The sequence below is a fragment of the Phoxinus phoxinus genome (assembly GCF_949152265.1).
Source record: "Phoxinus phoxinus genome assembly, chromosome: 10".
Taxonomy (NCBI): domain Eukaryota; kingdom Metazoa; phylum Chordata; class Actinopteri; order Cypriniformes; family Leuciscidae; genus Phoxinus; species Phoxinus phoxinus.
In genome coordinates this window covers 18,414,066-18,435,248 of record NC_136885.1, presented here as the reverse complement: position 1 = coordinate 18,435,248, position 21,183 = coordinate 18,414,066, and the positions used below count along the sequence as shown (strand labels likewise).

Sequence of the window (21,183 nt, the reverse complement as noted above, 5' to 3'; positions counted from 1 at the left end):
ATCTCTCGACGAAGTGTTTATATTAATGTATTTTTTATTTACTCACAAAAATACTGTATACATATTAGCAAGTTCAACCAAATTACAACAATCAAGTTTAAATATTAAACAATCAATTCTTGTTTGTGGTCTATGTAGTAGCGCAAGGTAAGCAAAGGGGAAATACATAATCTAGTCATTCAATACTATTTAAATGCATCGTTTATTTAAATTAGATTAGAATTAAAATGATTGAAAGTGTGGAAGTGTGTTGCTTAGCAACAGAATGCGTGACACACGTCAACATCAGGTGCTTGTGAACACAGCGCAGAAGCTACGCTGTCATGGCGGAGAGAAACGCTCTGGAGAAAATCGATATCGGCGCTTTAAGCCCCGAGCAGCAGGAGAAGCTGCATCACTTCAAGGTATTTCATTTTCTGCTGCTGAAAGTTGTTTACAACGAGTCTGCAAATTTTATTGGAGCTGAATACGTGAAGTAGCTACATGAGTCATAGCCTACTTTTGCTATATGATTTATTAAATAAGCTGTATGGAAAATATGATTGATTTCTGTTTATAGCAAATGTTTCGAAATCAAATAACGTTACGTTAAGTCAAAGTGTAAGTGATTTAACATGTCTTATTTCAGATCAAGACGAGGATAGCCAATGAAAAATATTTAAGATCTCATCCAGAAGTGGAAATGTTAATGAGTGACTTCTTAAGGTAACGTTATAAGTTAGTGTTTTTGCTTTATGTCCATCAAGATCATGATACAGCACATTTTGTTATATACTCTCTCTCTCTCTCTCTCTCTCTCTCTCTCTCTCTCTCTCTCTCTCTCTCTCTCTCTCTCTCTCTCTCTCTCTCTCTCAGGAATGTGTTTCTGAAAAGGCCTACGGATATTCGTGAATTTGCAGCAGGTATATTTTTTATAAGGCAACTGTCACATAATAAAACCTAATCTGTTATCCGACACATTTACACAATTTCTTGAAAATAACTTTGTAGGATATAATCTCCTGATAACATTCAGAATGTGTTTTTGTTTTATGTATTAGATTTTTTTTTTTCAGGAAGTAAATAGTCTGTCTCTCTCAGAATAATTTATTGTTCTGCAAAAAAAATTGTTGAGCTTATATTACAAAAAAATCTTGAGCTAATGTAATTAAATACATAATACTTCTTATTTTAGTTTTTGATATTATTATATTTTATAAATATTATGTGCACTATTGTGTTAAATTCTACACTTAAATTAAGGCCAGCATATCTCTCTTTCTCTTTTTTCCCCAGATCATTTCAGTGACCCAGGACTGTCAGAGAAAATTCAGGCCCAAATGAATATCCACAATAAGTGAAAAGTGTGGATTTACACTTTTGTTTTTTAATAAAAAATGAAAAAATGTGTGCCCGTCATGATCCCTTCGTGTTTGAAAGCATGTACCTCTTCGTTATCAGCAACAATTAGCGTGAATGTATCAGGGGAGAGGACAGTCCAGGCTTGTTTGCTAAATGAGTCCACAGGGATGAAAGACAAAATGGGCTGAATTGAACAAGTCTTTCTGTAAGTATTTCCAGACATACTGAGGCTGACACTAATTACTCACTAATTATTTATATTACGTATCACCTTGATCCTTAGCATATAATGCTAATTTTAAACTACTTGTTTTCATTCAGTATTTTATGGATTTGTCCTAAATTTGTATCTAGTTTAACTTAGCAGTCCCAATTAGTGCTGTTTTTCACATTTTGGTCGGTCAGTTTGATCTTTTCCGGTTTATAGTTTACAGTTTGATTATCCAAGGGAGAAGTATTGTGCAAGTATGTTTCTTTTTTTGGATTTAACAAGTCACCAGGGACCTAATAAGTTACTGCTCATTCACATAGAAACATCTAACTGTCCTCTCAATGTAACATTTGACTTTAGTACAGTACATGAAACTCATTAACCCCAAAAAAACTATTATAATTAAGCATGTAATTAAAAAGCAGAAAGATATGTTCAGTCTATTTCAAATAATAATCTCAATTGCTAAGAGAAGTTTGTGGCTTTATTAGCGGATGATTATTCAAAATCACACTTTAAGTTATTTAAAAATGGCCAGATGATGGAAAATCAAATCTTGACCCCACAAATTTGCAAATGCGATTTCATAGCTGTCACACCTGCATAGATAGTCTTCATAATTCTGGGGTGGGAGGGGTTGAGAGGACATGAGAGTGGAAAATCATGTTGTAATGAATCTAGTGTGCACCTGTGCAGCAGACTGTCAGCTTCAGTTAAACTTGTGTCTCAAGAACATCTCTCACAGTGAGTACCTCCATCACAGTTTTAGCCTATAATCTTGAACATCCTTGTTACCATTTTATTGCTTTAGCTTATTTCTTTTAGTAATTAAATAATTATGATTAAATAACTAGTTTTAAATTTATATTGCCGATGCCCATGTTCACTGAAAGAGGTAATCCTAAATCGCTTTTGGGTTTTTTAAGTAAAGCTTGTGAATGACTAATATCAGAATCAGATAAATATGCATTATCAGATCTAGTACATTTGTTAAAATGTCTACTTCTGTAAAGATGATTGTACATTGTAAAAAGACACAGCAGGATCTATTGAGTGTCTATTTTTACTTGCTCTAGCACCCCCACAATTAACTCTGTTTTATGGATTAATTAATGCCAGTTAATTTACATGTAACCACATGAGCTGCACTTTTATGGTACTTTGCAACCCTTTTTTAAGGGTTAATTGTGTGTGTAAAATTGCGTGTGTAAAACGCAATGTTTTATTAAGGTTTAAGAATTAAGGGAGGGGTATTTAATAGACACAAACCCTTTTTAAAGACCAAATCTTTTTAAAGAGCAATCTTTGAGAGAAAACATAACAGAAGGAAAATGTATAAAAAGACATGTAATTTAAATGGCAGACTAAAAAAAGCTAAATATAAGTCTGGGCTCAGTTCATTCATTGAAAATATTATTTGGAGCAACATAATACTCTAGGGCCAAAACAAATAAGCTATTCAAATGAGAGGAAACCCAATCATCGGTAAAACTGTGATTTGCCTTGTCGTACAGCTGGGTCAGAAGTAAAGGCTGTTTTTCTCAAGCTGTATTCCAGTGAGAGTGATGTCACACTGGCAGTATCCTAGCACTCATCCCAAATCCTCACAGGTAGATGTGAGAACGATACATGCCGTACCTGTGAGTCAGTTGGCATGCCTACAAAATCCATAGTGACAATGGAACATATATGTAAGTTTATGTGAGAGCAACACATAGCCTACAGGGATGCTTTAAAACAGGAGGAGACTGGTATGGTTCTGGTTTTCGCGTTAAAATGATAAAATGATTACATCATCTCCATTTAATGTACGGTTGATATTCCCAGTGACTTTCTATCCTATTATTTTGTATGTATTTTATTGCTATTCAAATATCATGCCTGCATTACATAAATGATTTGAGTATCTACAGTTTAATTTTTGTTCTTGCATGTTTAAATAATGCAATGCAAACATTAGTGCAATAGGTATAATCAGATTATACATGTGTCAACATGTGATTCACGTGCGTCCGATGACATTACAGATAATAAAGCTGTCACTGATATCTAGATACAGTATATGCAGAAGAACATTACCCAATGTGATTATGTCCGTGTGCGTTCATTACAATGCGATGAATTCATTGAAATCTTCTAAATTCATATTGTCTATAGAGCCTCATCTGGAGAAAGAGAACGGAAAACAACGTGATGGGGTTTTATAGAGAGGGTTTGGTCCTCTCTCTTCTGGTCCAATGGGCGACAGGTAAACTTGTTTAATAGTATCAAACTTTTTCAATTTAATCATTTAAATCTCAAATAGAGTTTTGTGAAGGTTGTTGGAGTACAACGAGCAACAAAACGTGATTAATTTCATCATAAATGGTCTGTGTGTACTGTTTTTGTTATTCTATACAGTAATGTCCCAGGATGTGATGGGACCAGGGATGCCTGATCCTAACCAGTCAACAGTAGACTTTCCCAAACTACCGGCAGACTTCAGGGAAATGGCCAAGAAATTGGTAACTTACTGTAGTACCACAATATCATTGGTTGGATCTCATACTGAAAACACTGGTGTTTCCTCTGAAACACTATTTTCTGAACCAAAAATGATATTTTTTGTGAATAAAATCCCTGACTGTTTTGTCTTGCTGAGGCTAATTTAATTGCTAGCATATTGTATGTCTTTAATGGACACAAGTAAATAATATTTGTAAATTTTTTCCAGAATTTAACAAAGTTACAGCTTGAAAATACAATACCCTGCTCAATACAATATTCTCTTCACTGTGACTGTGTATAAGGCAAGGAGAGGAGAGGAGGATGTATGCAGCCTGTACTTTATTAACTGAAATAACAAGTATAAAAACAGGAATCAAACAGGAGAAGGCAAAAACAAAATTATTTAACAAGCGAAACATAAAGACAATACTTAAATAAGAGCTGAGGAAACTAAGGGCATGCATTAAATACAAAGGTAAATAAGTATTTAAACAAGACACAGGTGATGATAATTTATAGAAACAAATTAGCAACCGGAACCAAGAGAACAAAGGAAACAGGAACTAAACAGTGAATAAGAACATTCACACTAAGAGTAACAGGAACAAAACAAAACAAAAACACAGAACGTGACATACATTCACACGCGATATTTACCTTTGTGTCCATCGCATGACTTGTTACATGAATCTTTACTTCAGTCATGCTCTTAACAGTCTTGTTTTGAAATAAAGATCATTTAAAAAATATTTGGATTATGTAAATATTTACATAAATAATTTTCACTCAATAAAAATTGTAATGTTTTTTTGTTTTGTTTACTTTACACTGTGTTTGTATTATCCTCATTTAAATGTACATTTTAATAATGGATTTTCATGGTTAAATATTTAAAGTCTGGGTCTGATAAGGGGAAAATAATCCTGTGATGAAATTGAAATTGTTCCGAGTCATTAATCAACAATACATTTGTGTGTGTGTGTGTGCTTGTTTATGTGATTTATGTGATTTTTTTACACATTTATGTGTATTACACTGGTATTAACTTAAACGTGGTTTATGAGGACATGTCATGAGTCCTCGTAATTCAAATAGCTTAAAAAAAAAAAAAAAATGTTTTATTAAAAATGTAAAAATGCAGAATGTTTCCTGCGATGGGTGGGTTTAGGGATGAGGCAGTGTAAGGGGATAGAATATAAAATTTGTACAGTATAAAAACTATTAAGCCTATGGAGAGTCCTCATAATGTAGTTGTACTAACGTGTGTGTGTGTGTGTGTGTGTGTGTGTGTGTGTGTGTGTGTGTGTGTGTGTGTGTGTGTGTGTGTGTGTGTGTGTGTGTGTGTGTGTGTGTGTGTGTGTGTGTGTGTGTGTGTGTGTGTGTGTTATCCAGAAGAACAAAAACAAATTGCACTTTCCACTTACATTGTTTCATAATTTAATAATTATGTTTTCTTTTATTTTTTGACAGATGATCACATGCTTCACGAAAGGTAAAATGTCAGAAGGCATGCAGCCACATTTGCCATTATCTCTTAGTTTGAACACATTTGGCCTTACATAATCATGGTATCAAAATGACTTATGTGTTGCACCTGCATGTACTTAATAAAATAAATTATGTAGAGAGCTATATTACATAAACCATATGCAAATGCAAGTGCCTAAGGAAACCATATAGGACATATTTGCATATTTCAGCTGAAAAAAAAAGTTCCATTCGAGGTCTCCTACGCCCTGAACAAAATGTATTAATCTAGACATCATAATCTACTAATCTTTCATCATAAATCCAATTTTGAAGTCAGATTGCAATTAAAGTTTCTAAAATGTTTTTCCTTTTGTTTCCAGTCATAAAGAGAGAGTGTTTGTCTTTCTCTGTCATGCATTGTGTCTTTTGTTAAATGATGTGGTTGTTTTGTTTTAGGTTACCATGTGCCTGTAATGAACAATTCACTGAACAGGTAGACTGCCACTGAACTGATGATATATTGCCAGGTGTATATTTGAATACTAATGATCACATTTCATTGCATGGAAACTGTCCACATATTTTCCCTTTCATCTGTCAGCTCATATGCACAGGCACAAAACCAGATGATGCAGAGCCCCATCTCTATGTTTGTAGAGCTTCTCTCCTCACTCCCTCCACCCTTCTCCATCCTTCGCTCCAATCAGTCCAATGACACGGCGGATGAGAAGGGCCCAGTCTGGGTAACTCTCACTATTCCAAACACACTCATATGGTAGCTTTCTAACTAGGGGTTTCCAATTTACTTCTTTTGATGTTAAAGACACTTAGTTACTGCAAGACTAACTCTCGCCCTAATCCCAACCCAACAATAGAACATTTTGCAACTTTAGAACAGACACTTTGTGAAACATTCATAGGGTTCTTTCATATTTAAGTTTTATAGGGACATTGTTTGCCAAATCTATATGCTTACATACAGAGAGATACACAGGAAGATACCCATATATCTTTATTCTACCTTTATTTTATGTTCATCCTGATGGGAAATCTACAATAAAATCAGGACATTGCTGAGAAGATGCGGAATTGCACCAACATGGGCCATATGATTGAGCTCATGAGAAACACTACGGTTAGTGCTATAATAATAATATAATATAATAAGACCAAATATATTTAGAATGAATTAAGTTGATCTTTAAGTTTGGTAACTCTTATCTATGCGGCAGTGCCTCATATTTGTTGCCTTATTTTGGAGGCAAAAGGACTAACATACCTTCTCTACCTTATTTTTTACATTTTCACACTCAGGAGAGCCCTCGTTGTTTAATGCGGGCATTCGTGGCTCCTCTTTCCTGGATGGCCATTATGCAGAATGGAACATCCCTCAACAAAGAGGATCTAACAAAGCTTTTGTGGGCGGCTAAACCTTTCTTAGAAACAATGCCTCCATCTAGCTTTGTTCTTCCAGCATTTTCACAAAGCTCTCACCTGGCTGAAATGTAAGTTTATTCCTTTTTTTTAAACTCAAGTGACTGAACTTATGGCATACCTTTACCGTAATCTATAATTTTGATGTAAAATGTTGTTTCCCTGTTTGTGTCTGTCATCTCACCTCCCTCATTATGCTCAAGGATGAAGGTGTTTGGTGAGATGTTCAGCGTTCTGTCTGAAGAACAGAGGAATGAGATTATATGGTGGGTCAAAGAAAGAGTTGCACAAAATGAATTTAACTGCAGTCTGAAAGCACATGCCTCCAGCATCCCGCCTTCTAAACCACTGGAAAAACCGACTATGCGTAAGTTTTGAGTAAACTATCAGCTTTTATCAAAACATTATAGTGAATCATTATAAATGTGATGTGATGTGATTTATGTAATTGATGCACTGTAATACAATATAATACAATATAATATAATATTAATGTATGGTTATTATAAGACAATAACAATTCTCTTGACTAATGTAGAAAATGGCTCATCAGTCAATGGAGTGTCTATGATGGGCAGACCTGGTGCTGAAGCGACTGACCATCCTGCAATGAATGGTAAATTGGAGAAAAGTGGATGAAAGAACTGAAAACAAAAAATTAATGGAATGGAAACTGTTGAAGAGGTATAGAGAGGAACAGTGGGAAAGAAAATATAACAAATACAGAGGCAGAAAGGCATGTGGTGGAAAGATAAGAGAGTTATATGGAGAACTGCAATGATACTGTGGATCATAAACAGAAGAGTGGAAATTACCAAAGATAAACAATACAGATATATGAAGAGAGGAGAATTATTAATTACATAAAAATTGTTATTGTAATTAGTTACTTGATTATTTTTAATATTATTAAGCTATTTTGTTTATTTATTTATTTATTTGCATTCTTTTTTTACTCGGAGAGTTCTTTGCAAGCAATCATTCAACGTTTGTCTGTCTGTCTCTTTTTCTTTGTTATTTTATCTTCAACTGCAGTCCGTACATGTCCTCCTGGATTTTTCTGGCTGAAGGCTAGGATGTTGGCAATGATGGGGCCTTTCCTATCCCGGCTGCCTTTTGAGGAAGTAAAGACCATCCCTAAAGAAGAGGTCTGTGACATGACATGCAAACCAATATCATAACTCTTATATGTATTGTTCCATGGTATTTGTGTCTCAGAGCCAGCAATACTAACATAATCTAAATCCAAAACTACCTAAAACTCAACAAATTCAATGACTATGATAATCTTTCTCTTTCTCAGCTATGTGAGTTTTTCAGGACTCCAGATTTCTCTCCATCTTTTCATAATGTTATTGGGATACAGCCCGCCCTGGGCCGGACACTTTTTCAACGCTTGAAACAAGAGTGTTCCAGCAGTGACAATTTCACTCAATACGTGGACAGGTTAGGATCTGCATCATGAGTGTGTGTTAATGTGCATGTCTTTGGTAAACGATATTCAATACGTGGACAGGTTAGGATCTGCATCATGAGTGTGTGTTAATGTGCATGTCTTTGGTAAACGATATTCAAGTTAACAGAGGTGATACACTGATTCCTCTGGAAGCCATTGCAGCTCCATGGTAAAAAATAAAAAAGGTAACTGTGTGATTAAAAACTCGAAAGCTTATTGTGAGACAATCACAAAAAGTTGCAATAACAAGAGATATATAGTTGCACTGCAATACAGAAAGTCCCATTGTGACATTAAGTCACAATAACAAGAAAAAAGTTGAAATTTGAAGTTATAAAAAGTAAAAAATATAAGTCACAATTATGAGAAATAAAGTCGCAGTTTCAAGATATAAAGGCACATTGTGAAATGTGAAACGAAGTTGCAATTACCAAAATAAAGTCACATTGTGAGATACAGTATAAAGTCACATTTGTAAAAAACATAGTCATAATTGTGAGACAGTCACTGGCCACTTTATTAGGTACACCTTAGTACTGGGTTGGACTGTGGCTTTTAAATAATGCGCAATTGATACTAAGGGACCCAAAGTGTGCAAGAAAATATCCCACACACCATTACACCACCATCAGCAGCCTGAACCATTGACACAAGGCAGGATGGATCCATGCTTTCATGTTGTTAATGTTAAATTCTGACCTGAGATAAAAATTCCCACTGTGAAATATAAAGTTGCAATCGCAAAAAATAAAGTCATACTTGTGAGATATAAATTCCCACTGTGAAATATAATGTTGCAATTGTTTAAAACAAAGTTGTAAAATATAAAGTCACATTGTGAGATATCAAGTCGCAATTATGTTTTTAGTTGTTTTTTTGTTAGCCCATGGATTCCTCTACATGGAAGAACATCTTCAAAACATTCAATCCTGTTTCATTAACTTCTTTCTGTTTTCACAGATTGGGCTCTCTGGCTTGTTTTTTTGATGGTGCAATGTCTCTGAATCTGAATCTTAGTAGAAAACTACTGTCTCAGATTGATGCCTGTAAAAACTCTGAAATAGACAAGGTCAGAACTGCCACTTGATTGAATCATTGCTGCTCTTAAATATTTGTAGCGTAACTTTAATCTTATTGTCATTTCACTCAACCCTCCCTAAGGTGAAGAGGCAGTTAGTACAGAACATTCTGGAGAAAGATAATTCTTCATCTCCTGAGATGCTCAAGTCTCTGGGATCCTCTGTGTCCATTCTTCCACTTTCCAGGCTATCCCGCTTCACCCCTGAGGACCTGAACAACACCCTCAGCAGCTTGAGTCAGGCCAAATGGAGCCCTGCTCAAGCTAAAACTCTGGCTCAGAAACTGTTAGAAGCTACTAAGGTTTGATTTTTCTGCCCATGCAGTTTATATGAGCTGTTTTCTGTTTCTTGATTCACCCATTTATTGTTTTCACACGAATGTTTTCTTTTGTAGAATATAAGTAGTGAGAGGCTGCTGTCTCTGGGTTCGATGGTGAGAGGGGTGGCCAGTGCCGTCCTCAAGAATGTGAAGGCAAAAGGTCTGCTGGGAAATGAAGCCCTGGAAACTATGAGTGAGAAGATGTCCTCCCTACAGAGAGCAACATTACTGGAAGTGGTAAGAATCAGATGAGTTTGTTCAGAAAGAGATGGAAAATATAAGGAGAAAGAAACTGTTATTACGGCTTTTCACACTGGTAAAGTCACACTTATCCCAGGTAAAAGCAATGTTTTACACTTGTAATTTAGAACTGGGGTTAGCACATCTTTTTACCCGAGGTTATGAAACCCTGCTCCGGAGCAAGGTTAGCACTTTTGAGGTGTTGACCCTACACTTCCAAACAATGCGGTGTTATAATGTTGCACTAGATGCTTAATAGCAACGACAACCAATATCATACCTCATATTCACATGCTTTGGACAGGTACGAAAAGCACTGTGTGTTGTATAAACTTAGCGTTTGAGGGGAGATGTGTCAAAAGGTGACAGAAAACTCTACAATTTGAGTACAGAAGAGATTGTTTTATTCTTACGTTTAAAGTCCAAAAAGTCAGGATAAACTTGATAGTACTTTACGGTCTGCAATATTATGAGGATACACAATGCTTGAGTCTTCATGTAAACATATCACGTTCGGCCAATCAGTGACAGTGACACCACAAATATGCAAATAAGAACATTAAACCAGGTGTAGCAATGTTAATGGTTCAGGGAAGAATGAGGCGGGAACCAGCAAATGTTACACATAAACTTTAATCATAAATAAACAAACACCAAAATGAAAGTAACACAAAGCAACCACATAAAATCCCCGGCCTGGTCCTCTCTCGTCCTTTACTGTCGCCACTCCTTGTTTTATCCTTCCGGACCTCCTCCTTGAGACTCGAGGCCATTGAAGCCACCGGCCTCATTTGTCATAAAAATACATTTTAGGAATACCCAGGTTTAATTGTTGACCCCAGGTAAATTATGGGTAATGTGAAAAGGGAAGGAAGATAACCCAGGATTCTGTTTAATCCGGGGTTTAGAATGACTCAGGATTAACTACTTAAAGTGTGAAAAGAGTGTATCTCTCTCTCTCTCTCTCTCTCTCTCTCTCTCTCACTCCTCAGTTCCGCCGTGATGTGAACGCATCTGAACTGGTGAAAGGCTTGCCAGATTCTCTCCTCTCTTCTCTGTCTCTGTCCACACTGGAGAAGGCAAACCTCAGCTCTGTGGACCAGCTACAGGGACGCGGCTGGACTCCTGCTCAAGTACACAAACTAGACAGTCATATAAAAATCCAAATCTATTACAATTCCATACATGTTTCTCTATTTTTTTTTCCTCTCTGTATAGTCGGCTTTCCTTTTGAAGAAGATTTTGGGTAATAAGATCAACCTTAGCGAATTACGGTAAGACTCTTTATGATTGCAACATAATACAGTTAACTTTACATAGCCCTTAAAGAATCATTTTTAAATGGGAGAGAGAAAATCTTAAATAAAAAAATAATAATAACTAAATGAAAATGGTAATAAATAAATGTAAATCCCTCTTATAAAACTGCCACTGTACATAAAAATAAATGCCTCTTGTTTTTTAATAGGTCTTTTATAAAACACATATTTCATAATAAAAAACGTATGTTGTCCACATAAGAAGCAGTATCTTGATCAAGCTCACGGTGTTTTCAACAGAAAGCTGGGTCAGGCTGTACAAGGTGTCACCTGTGAAATGATTGGAAAAATCAATCGAACTGATGCTTTGGATATGGCACAGACACTTAACAAATCATGCGCATGGCTCTCCAGGGTTCAGGTAAACATCATAATATATTCAATCATTTTCAACACACATTCTTTCATCAGCTCTGCCACTTTTCCATGATCAAATATAAAAAAAAATATTTTGTGTTTTTTCATTCTCAGATTCGCTGTGCAGCTCAAAAACTCTTTGCAAGTCTGGAGGAACAGAGACCAGGATATTTCAGTGACATTAAAAACTCTGAGCTCCAGGCCATCCCAGCTCTGCTACTCATCCATCTACCGTAAGAACAGAACAGCGCTATTTACCGTTTTTTTCAATTGCTAAGAAGCGTTTGCCAATTCTTAAAATACTTTTTCTAAACTTTTAACACAGCAACACACCTACATCACACAATTAGGCAAATAGTACATTTTCTGACCAAAACCACAGTTACCACATACAAACTCTACATTTCAAAACGCTAAAAAACTTTTTCTATATACACTAACTCTATCAAAACACTGCAAACCTGTTTCAAAATTGAATCATTCGGTCAACTCTAGCACTCATTTTCTATCGAACCTTGCTAATAAAACATCATATGTTGTGCTAGTTGTGTTTGGAGATTTTTTTTTTTTTAAATGTGATTACAGATTGGACAAAAGGATGTTAGCAATTGAAAAAAATTTAACATACATTTAAATTATTACTAATTATTACATTTATACTAAGTTCAAATCATATGCTAAGACAGGCGGGATATTCTTTTTCTTTCATTTTCCCCTCTCACACGTATCCACACTGTCATGACACGTTCAGAGTGGAGAAGATTCAAAACCTGTCAGATGTTGTGTGTCCTGCTTTCATGGAGAAGATGACGCAAGTGAACCTGACCTTTCTGCCAAACAGTTCTCCGGCACGCTACGCACTTACCAGAAGAGCCATTGGCTGCCTGGTAATACACGCACACACTTTTCTTCTCATGTCTAAAAACCCCACATGTTGCTGTTTGCAACTCATTTCACTGTAATGTGACGCATTTCTGAGTAAAACAGGATATTCAACCAGGAAAAATGTAGGGTGGGACTTATCCATCATGAATTGATTCATGCATTCACACAGAATGCTTTTTGCATTTCACTGCGCTGCTTTTCATGGATTAAAGCAAACATAAATAAATCTTCTGACTAAAAACTTAGTATTGTAATACGGTTATGACACCAAGATTTTAGATACCAGTGAAATTATTAAAGGGCACCTATTATGACATTTAAAATGTTCCTAATGTTGTTTAGGGAGTCCCCAACAACAGTTTTACGTGCATGCAATGTCAAAAAACACTTTTGTTGTCGTATAATATGCATTTATTTTTACCTGATTTGCTCACCGACTCCCAAATGATTCGTTCAACGACTCATTTTTCCAAACCCCTCCTTTGCGCGACGCTAATCTGCGTTGATTGGTCAGATGACCCAGCAGTGTTTACAGAGATAATACTTATTGTTTAACACGGAGTACAATGATGCTTTTATCAATTAAATCGTGTTATAATAATGATTATAGTCCACTGCTTTGTAGTATATAGTAAAAAACTAAAAATAAGATAAAGAATTTAATGTTATGTTTGCGAGCATAGCCCAGTTCATATTGTAAAAGCACAATCAGTCTTTGTTTGCGTTAGCCCGATGCATAAACATAACGTTTTTACAAAAAAAAAAAAAATGCAGTTACGTTACTACGAGGTATTATTCTATTCTTTAGACAACTCCGAAAACAACGACAAACACTTCACATATCTCAATACAATTGTCATTGAAGACCTAGAAGCTAAACGGTGCTTACACAACAAACTAAATAATAATTAAGCATGCTACATAAAACATAAAAGCAACAATTATTAATAACACTTACAGGTTGTGATACGGAGGAGGAAGCTGATGCAAATACACTTGGAACTGAACCTTCCTTCAATATCAGCCGGCTCGCGAATCCAAGTTTGATTGCATTGAAAAAGCAATCGTCTTCAAAATGGCGCGAACAAAGCACAAGGCTCGGACTATACTTCTGTGGTATAGTTATATGAATTGTAGCCACTTAGTCTTCAAATGCTCCTCCTTGGGCAGATGAAAAAAGTTGGCTTTTGAGTCGCACTTCAGAACACAGCGTCTCGTCGCCATGATATTTTCCCTGGCCTTGGAGCGCAATAAGTGGGCGTATCGTATTCAAATAACTTGACAAGTTGACGTCATCTAGTCAGAGAAAAAGCTTCGGTCTTCTAACGATTCATAAAAATGACTCCGAGTCGACTCTTACTTTTGAAAGACAATAACTTTATATACGGTGCACTTTCATATTTCAAACTTTGCAGGATGTTTTTGTTCACTTAGATCTATGTTACACACTACATGAAAGGTACATTTCAAAATTCCATAATAGGTGCCCTTTAAATTCTCGATTCCGCTTTCAATACCAAAGCAAAAACTATCCTAACTAATATAAAGTTCAAATATTATTAAAGACCAGTAAATTGTCCGTAATAAAATAAGATTAACGAATTACAAATAAATGTAGCAGAACAAAGATACAAATGAAATAAATAGGTAGATCAACAGTTTTCAGGCATACAGAAATTGAATAATCAAATGTAAGTAAGTAAGTAAGTCTTGTATGTAAGTGTATACATGTATGTAAGTAAGTCTTTTGATGCAGAAAAAGATATTCCTGACAGGAACTACTTCAGGCAGCCTAATCTGTATCCTGTTTCTGTGCAGAAGAGGAATGTCTCTGATCTGTCTGCAGCAGAGGTTTTGACTCTAGGCCCTCTGGTGTGTGAGTTAGACCCAGCCTGGATCTCCTCTCTGAACCCCGCGGCTCTGAACTCCACCCTGCAGGCTCTCGCCTCCTGTCAGTATATCCAACAACAGCACAGAGAGCATCTGTTCAGACTGCTTACAGGCACATATGGGTAACAGCATCAAACAAACCACAGTGGGTTCACACAACCCACAATCTTTTTGTGGGTTGTGTGATTTTTGCGATTTTTTTTACATCAAACAATCACTTTTCCAGCCTTGAAACATTCAGCTGTGCTTGAATTAGACATTTTGCATTGGCGTTAATAATATATTTGTCTTTTCATTTAAACAAGGGACCCTGCTTACTGGTCAGAGGTGGACATGAGGGCACTTGGTCCTCTTTTGTTACTTAATGACACTGCTGTTGAAAAGCTGCCATCCAAAGTAAGAATCTCATTTATTTATTTTGCAGGTGATTTTTTTTATTTACATTTAATTTATATAAATTAATTAATAATTGATTCCTTCATTTTATTTCGAATGGGACTTTTAGTCCTCCATACCATAACAGATGTGTTATTTATAACTGGCAGATGTTATTTCAGTTAAACCGGCAGTTATTTTTCTCCACAATCTTACAAAATCATATATTTTTATTATTATTGTTTATTTTTATTTACCAATCCACCCCTCCGTCCTGCTCTTCTGTCCTGCAGAGCTGGCTGAAGTCATATCTGTCAGATCTGATGGATAGTTTGCCCAGTCAGCCTGTTGTTCCTCCTCCAAAGGAATTCCGCTCTTGGCTTGATCTCTCTGCTCTTCAGCGCAAACTTTTTGAGCTCAAAACGAGTAGCACATTACAAAATCGCAGGAAGCGTGAAGGTATGTGTGCCAGAAAGTGCATAATATGGTAGAGAAACAATGTCTTTGTGAAATATGTACTTATTTTTCTCAAAGTCTAACCAATAGTGGAAATGAACTTTCTATCTAAAAAAAATGGCATTGTCTTGGTTTTATCTTTCTCTCACAGTGATGTCTATTCTAGAGCCTACACTAATTTATATTGAGGACCTAAAACAGGGGAATGTATACTGGACTCCCACCCAGATCAGTCAAATGACCAAGCAGACTTTTAAAGATGCCGTGCCAACATTGGGAGAGATAAACAACTACAGCACAGAACAACTGGCTGCACTCAAAGGAAAAATTGTGGAGGTACACGCACGCACGCACGCACGCACGCACACACACACACACACACACACACACAAAATATTATTTTCTAATATAAGCACAACAACAGAATCTAAAAAAAACATTTACATCTGGACTGCAGTGGTCAAAGACAATGTCTATTGTTTATTGCAGGCATGGGGCAATGTGTCCATGTTGAATGAGTCCCAGATTACTCAACTGGGCTGCATCTGCCAGGGTTTCAGTGCTGAAGAGCTGGGCAACCTCAGCATCGCCTCACTGGACACTCTGGAAATGCTGACCGCCTGCAACTTTACCCAGACACAGGTAATACAAACAAGCACACATTCAGTCACCAAACAACATCTAGAATTTATATATATAAAAAGTGGTAAACATGCTATGAAAGAAGCATATGCATTTATTTATTTATTTATTTATTCATTCACACTACCATTCAAAAGTTGGGAGTCAGCAAGAAATTCATATTTTTATTCACTGAGGATGCATTAAACTGATCAAAAGTGATAGTAAAAAAATGTTTCTTTTCAAATAAATGTTCTTTCATCAAAGAATCATGAACAAAAAATTTGTATCTCAGTTTTCACAAAAATATTAAGCAGCACATTACTTTTAAACATTGATCGTAAGAAATGTTTCTTGAGCACCAAATCAGTATATATGAAATATGATTTCTGAAAGATCATGTGACACTGAAGACTTGTGTAATGATGCTGAAAACCAGTTATTTGAAATTGTAATAATTTTTCACAAAATTACTGTTTTTACTGTATTTTTGATCAAATAAATGCAGCCTTGAGAGATTTTTCTTTTCTCAAAAGCATTGAAAAATCTTACCAACCCTAAACATTTGAATGGTAGCCTAGCCCTAGAGTATGTATGTATTTATTGGTATTTATTTAGCATAAGTTAAATGTATACATGTATATACAAAAAAATGCAAAAACAAAAATAAGCAAAGCAGAAAACCAAACAAATACTGAGAGTGATGGATTCTGCAGAGGACAGCCATCTGGCAGGCGTTTGAAAGGGGGACTGGAATCAGTGTGGCTGAACTAGGACATCTGGAGATGATGGGACTGGGACAGTTTATCTGTGGTCTACAACCTGCCCAGATTGATCAGCTTAATTCCACCAGCTTTAGGTACTTGCACATTTGTGGCTATATTTTCATTTTCAAGTATGTTTATATGTACACTGTAGGAAGCACAACAAAGCTACTGTTAAGCAAATACTGTAAACAGACCTGGTCATTGGGATGTCCTGTGATATGTGTCTTTACTAGGGAAGCAGTAGAGGCGGTGGGCCGTGCTTCTTGTCTTCTGAACGTTAGAGAGCGTCTTAAGGAAAAGGCAGTGGCTGCATTTGGAAAGCCAGAAACTTGGACTGAAGCTCGAGTTAGTGAAATGGGCAACATCCTTGGTGAGGACAACTACTTTAAGTTTAATATGTAAATAGTTTACATTTAAAATGCAAAAACTACCTTTGTCATTGAATGTCTCTCTAGCTGGTCTAAGCACTGTTGAGCTGGGAGGTCTAAATTCAACCGTCTTGCCATTCATTCAGCGGTCCGCCATCCCTCTCATACCCTCGGATCGCTTAGCTGTAAGTTTTCTCTCTTCTTTGCAATCTTATTTTTTATTTAGCTCCTGGTTCAGTTATCATTACATATCTTATGTTGCATCAGTTCTTAAAGGTGCAGTAAGTGATTTCTGAGAAACGCTGTTGCAAGATTGGACTGAGAACCACAACACACTTGTAGCCAATCAGCAGTAGGGGGCGTGAACACTCATACTGGGGGAGGAGAGAGAGTGAGCAAGAGGGAGATTTAATGTAGAAATAGCTGAGAGACTCAATAAAAGAGAAAAGATCAGAGGAATGTCATACGTGAGTAACATGGTTTTGAGTGTCATTGTTTGTCTGGAGCTGGTGGGCTGCTGGCGACGAACAACGAACTCTTGCTTATATATACTCTTGTGTACTGTATGTTCATATTTTGTTCCTTTTTTTTGTCATCTTTGCTTTAGTTTAGCAAAACATTATTTTGTTTGGGTACATTTCAAATATCAACTGTGTTCAACAATGTTTCTTGAAAATCGCTTACTGCACCTTTAATTGAGTTGATCTGTAAGTCAAGTTAAATCACCTTTATGCAATACAGATTGTTTCAAAGCAGCTTCACAGTGATAAACAAATAATGATCAAACTTCATCAAATTATGAGAAAAATTCAATCTCTGCTGTAAAGCAGCTCTAAAAAGACAATGGTGTCATTATTCAGCTGAAGTTGGCTCAGTGTTGATTTAGTTCAGTTCAATAACTGTGTTATGAAATTAGTTAAATTCAGCTATAAGCAGCTTTACAAAGACAATAGTGCCGTTATTCACTTTGAATCAGCTACAAGTTGATTCAATTCAGTTCATTAACAGTGTTGATGTTGCAAAATGAATCAATTATGAAACAAAGTCGAATCAGCTATAATGCAGCTCTGCAGAAAACAGTGGTGTCATCCTCATCCAACTCAATTCAGTTCAGGGTTAGCTCTCATCCAATAATAATGGGCGTATTCCAATTGGAAGTGAGCATCCATATGCCCTACTCATTTTAACAGGCAGAGACTTTGGAGTGAGCAGGGCACTTGAGTGTCATAATGTAGCCGTTTCGAACGCAATTGGTGAAGGGAGCAATGAAAGATAATTTAATGTCCTCATTAAATTGCATACTTCCCTACTAGTAGGAGAAAAACAGCATGTGATGAGTATGTCCGAATTCACAGTACTCATAAAAGAGTTGGCAAAAATTACCCAGATCACCTTCTTCCGATGAGATTCTGAAGTGTGCTAACGATACATGAGGCCACGGCAGAGGTTTTGTGAATGGCAGTAACTGACGCTGGTAGGCCACATGATAATGACAACATGGCGAATGTAATATGTCCGGATTACATTCATACTACACACACGCATACTATATAGATCTTACTTTTTTTGCGGTTTAGAGTGTGCGATTTTGGACGCAATCGATAAAATTATCTTTCGCTAACAGACTTGTGGAAGGGCCCTTTGTGAAGGGATAGGTGTTCACATTTGTTTGAAATGCCTTTTTGGAGCCTTGAAGGCCACTGAGGGAAGAGGGTGTAATTTCCCCCTTCCCTCAGTGGCCTTCAAGGCTCCAAAAACGCAATTTGGAATTCGCACAAAGAAGTTACTGTTATAATTTGTGTTCAGGCAATGTCAGTCAGCCAGTTAAAGGCTTTGGGTCCTGAAAATGCTGCCATGGTCACGGAGGTGCAGCGCGCAGGGCTAAGAGTTGATCAAAGGTCTGCACTGGATGAAGCCGTGGGACTGAAAACTGCACGTGCTGAAGTGTCCACTGGAAACTCCGGTACAAGCTCCAGTGGATCAGTCCCAGCTACCCCACTGCCACTAAAAGGAGGCGAGTGACAGGAGAAGGTTTTAGCCTGTTTGAAAAACCAACACAATCTCACAGCAATATGTAACTATTTTACGGTTTGCTCAATCGGTGGCTAATTCGTACAATCTATTAAAACTTCAGTGATGGGAAAGTTTAGGGGTGGTCCTTCATAATGTTTTTCTTTTTAAAAATCGTACGAATCCATACGAAATCGCCACCTCGTAAAATAGTTACGTTTTCCTGTGAGAATGGGTTGTTGGTCATATTTGTCAAGAATGTACACATTGTGACATGTGACTCAGTAAAAAATTTAAGGCCTAGTTTCACAGACAAGGCTTAGATTAAGCCAGAATTAAAGCTTAGTTCAATTAGGACATTTAAGTAGTTTTTATAAACATGCCCTAAAAAACATTACTGATGTGCATCTTGAGACAAAACAATGGAACTGATATATTTTAAGATAAGTCAGTGCAAGTTCCTTTCAGTTAAAACAGCTCAAATGCATTTTAGTCTGGGACTAGACTTAAGCCTTGTCTGTGAAACCAGGGGGGAAATCTTCTAGATAAAGATTACATTTGGATCTTTTAGTTGCATTTTTATTATAAAAACAACTGTAGTCTTAAATTTACAGATATGTTTCTCTTCCTCCTCCAGGCGCAGCAGTAGAGAGCATGACAGGATGTGTCCTCCTCATGCAGGCAATCGTGCTGATGTTACTTAGATACATTCTCTAAGAAGAAGATGGGTCAAAGGTCACAGATATAGCATGTGTCAGATGGCAGATTCACATGATCATGTAAACCAGTAGATTAGTATCTGGCCATTTAAGAATTGCTAAATTTCAAAATTATATTTAAAATGTAGTCACTGAATGCACATTTTAACTTTAAAGTAAAGCCAAATATAGTATGGTGAGGCAGGGGTTTGATTAAGACTGGGGTCTATCCCATTAAATGTATTTTATAGAGAAACTATATTTGATAATACTGCTGTTTAGATCTTTTCACATGCAGATGTATTATTATTCTACGAGATATTTAATACTGTGCATAGCCTACTTCATTAATTTGTAGTTTTGTTATCAAATTATTTAATTCCAGTTAAATGTTTATATTAGAGGTTGTGTTCTTTAGTAACATAATTCGAATCATTTATACCCCAACATGAGGTTAATAAAAGTCTTATCTGTAAAGAGAGTAAGTATGAAATTTGAATAGTCAAACCGGTTTGCTTCTGATGACTTACATCAGGTGCACAGTAGTGATGGCAAAACGAGGCTTCCTGACCTCGCAGCCCATTGCTTCACCCAAAGGTTCATTACTCGAAGCTTCATTCAGCATTGCTCACTAGTGACACCTAGCTATTGTGCAAAGATATAGCAGACAAATTCATTCATTCTGAACCAATGACCTGAGCAAACTTAAGATGTCCGTATAGCCCCCCATTCTGTTTCATTTATTTATTTATTTTCTTCTCACTGTTAATGTCTGTAACCTTTCATTTGCAATAATAAAAATACCTGAGCAGACATTTGTCCATTGCCTGTATAAAATGAAATATGTATCTTTTTTTGTCTGAATTTACTTGTGCATAAAACAACTGTCACACACAATTCATTAATTATTCATAAATTGTTTGGACAGTATGAACAACTAAAGTGACACGAGTGCAGTGCTTATGTTGGAGGGAGTGTAATAAAGTAAACCGCAATAGTCTGGGGTGGGAAAAGTTAAGAATTGTTTCTGGGGGGTTTTGTGCAGTGTGCTAGTTTTAGTGCAGTGTTGTGCTCATGGGACTGGGGATATAGAGGAGCAAACTGCAAAACTGCAGGAAGGATTACAATAGATTTGTATTGAGAAATAATTTTTTCAAGTGTGTTGGGGTTTAGACTATTCCTCTTGTTGGACAAAACCTCTCCAACCTTGGAAAATATCCTTTCACGTGGAACATAAAAATGCCAGTGCCAGCTGGTATAAATGAGGATACTGATGCTTCTGTTGAGCCCAGACAGGGAAGGATTTCCTCTTTCTTGCTGGCCCCATTACCAGGAAAAGTGACAAGCAATCCAAATCAAAAAGCAGTCCAGTCCAGATCCAAAAATCCAATCCAAATAAT

The 21,183-nt window shown here is 36.5% G+C and overlaps 2 protein-coding genes across 4 annotated transcripts; both read left to right on the top strand.

Annotated features, from left to right (window-relative positions):
* Window positions 1-13: 13 nt before the first annotated feature.
* On the top strand, window positions 14-1,546 carry riiad1 (regulatory subunit of type II PKA R-subunit domain containing 1). Its single transcript, XM_079625583.1, has 6 exons — window positions 14-147; window positions 259-404; window positions 629-705; window positions 856-902; window positions 1,276-1,343; window positions 1,441-1,546. Exons 2-5 carry the CDS (start codon window positions 324-326, stop codon window positions 1,338-1,340), a joined length of 270 nt encoding a protein of 89 aa, XP_079481709.1. The 5' UTR covers window positions 14-147; window positions 259-323; the 3' UTR covers window positions 1,341-1,343; window positions 1,441-1,546.
* On the top strand, window positions 1,376-20,616 carry otoa (otoancorin). 3 transcript variants are annotated; one of them, XM_079625574.1, is made up of 30 exons: window positions 1,376-1,546; window positions 3,710-3,800; window positions 3,953-4,056; window positions 5,510-5,531; window positions 5,966-6,002; window positions 6,111-6,252; window positions 6,576-6,644; window positions 6,824-7,014; window positions 7,147-7,310; window positions 7,482-7,559; window positions 7,979-8,091; window positions 8,247-8,389; window positions 9,360-9,468; window positions 9,561-9,779; window positions 9,873-10,034; window positions 11,030-11,170; window positions 11,256-11,311; window positions 11,597-11,717; window positions 11,828-11,946; window positions 12,465-12,600; window positions 14,417-14,610; window positions 14,794-14,884; window positions 15,157-15,322; window positions 15,471-15,655; window positions 15,809-15,961; window positions 16,657-16,799; window positions 16,941-17,077; window positions 17,163-17,260; window positions 18,882-19,089; window positions 19,723-20,616. In XM_079625574.1, exons 2-30 carry the CDS (start codon window positions 3,746-3,748, stop codon window positions 19,800-19,802), a joined length of 3,636 nt encoding a protein of 1,211 aa, XP_079481700.1. In that variant the 5' UTR covers window positions 1,376-1,546; window positions 3,710-3,745; the 3' UTR covers window positions 19,803-20,616. The 3 variants fall into 3 exon arrangements, with proteins under 3 accessions (XP_079481700.1, XP_079481699.1, XP_079481701.1); XM_079625573.1 differs by lacking the exon at window positions 1,376-1,546 and adding an exon at window positions 2,235-2,296; XM_079625575.1 differs by lacking the exons at window positions 1,376-1,546; window positions 3,710-3,800; window positions 3,953-4,056; window positions 5,510-5,531 and having other exon boundaries at window positions 5,974-6,036.
* Window positions 20,617-21,183: the final 567 nt, after the last annotated feature.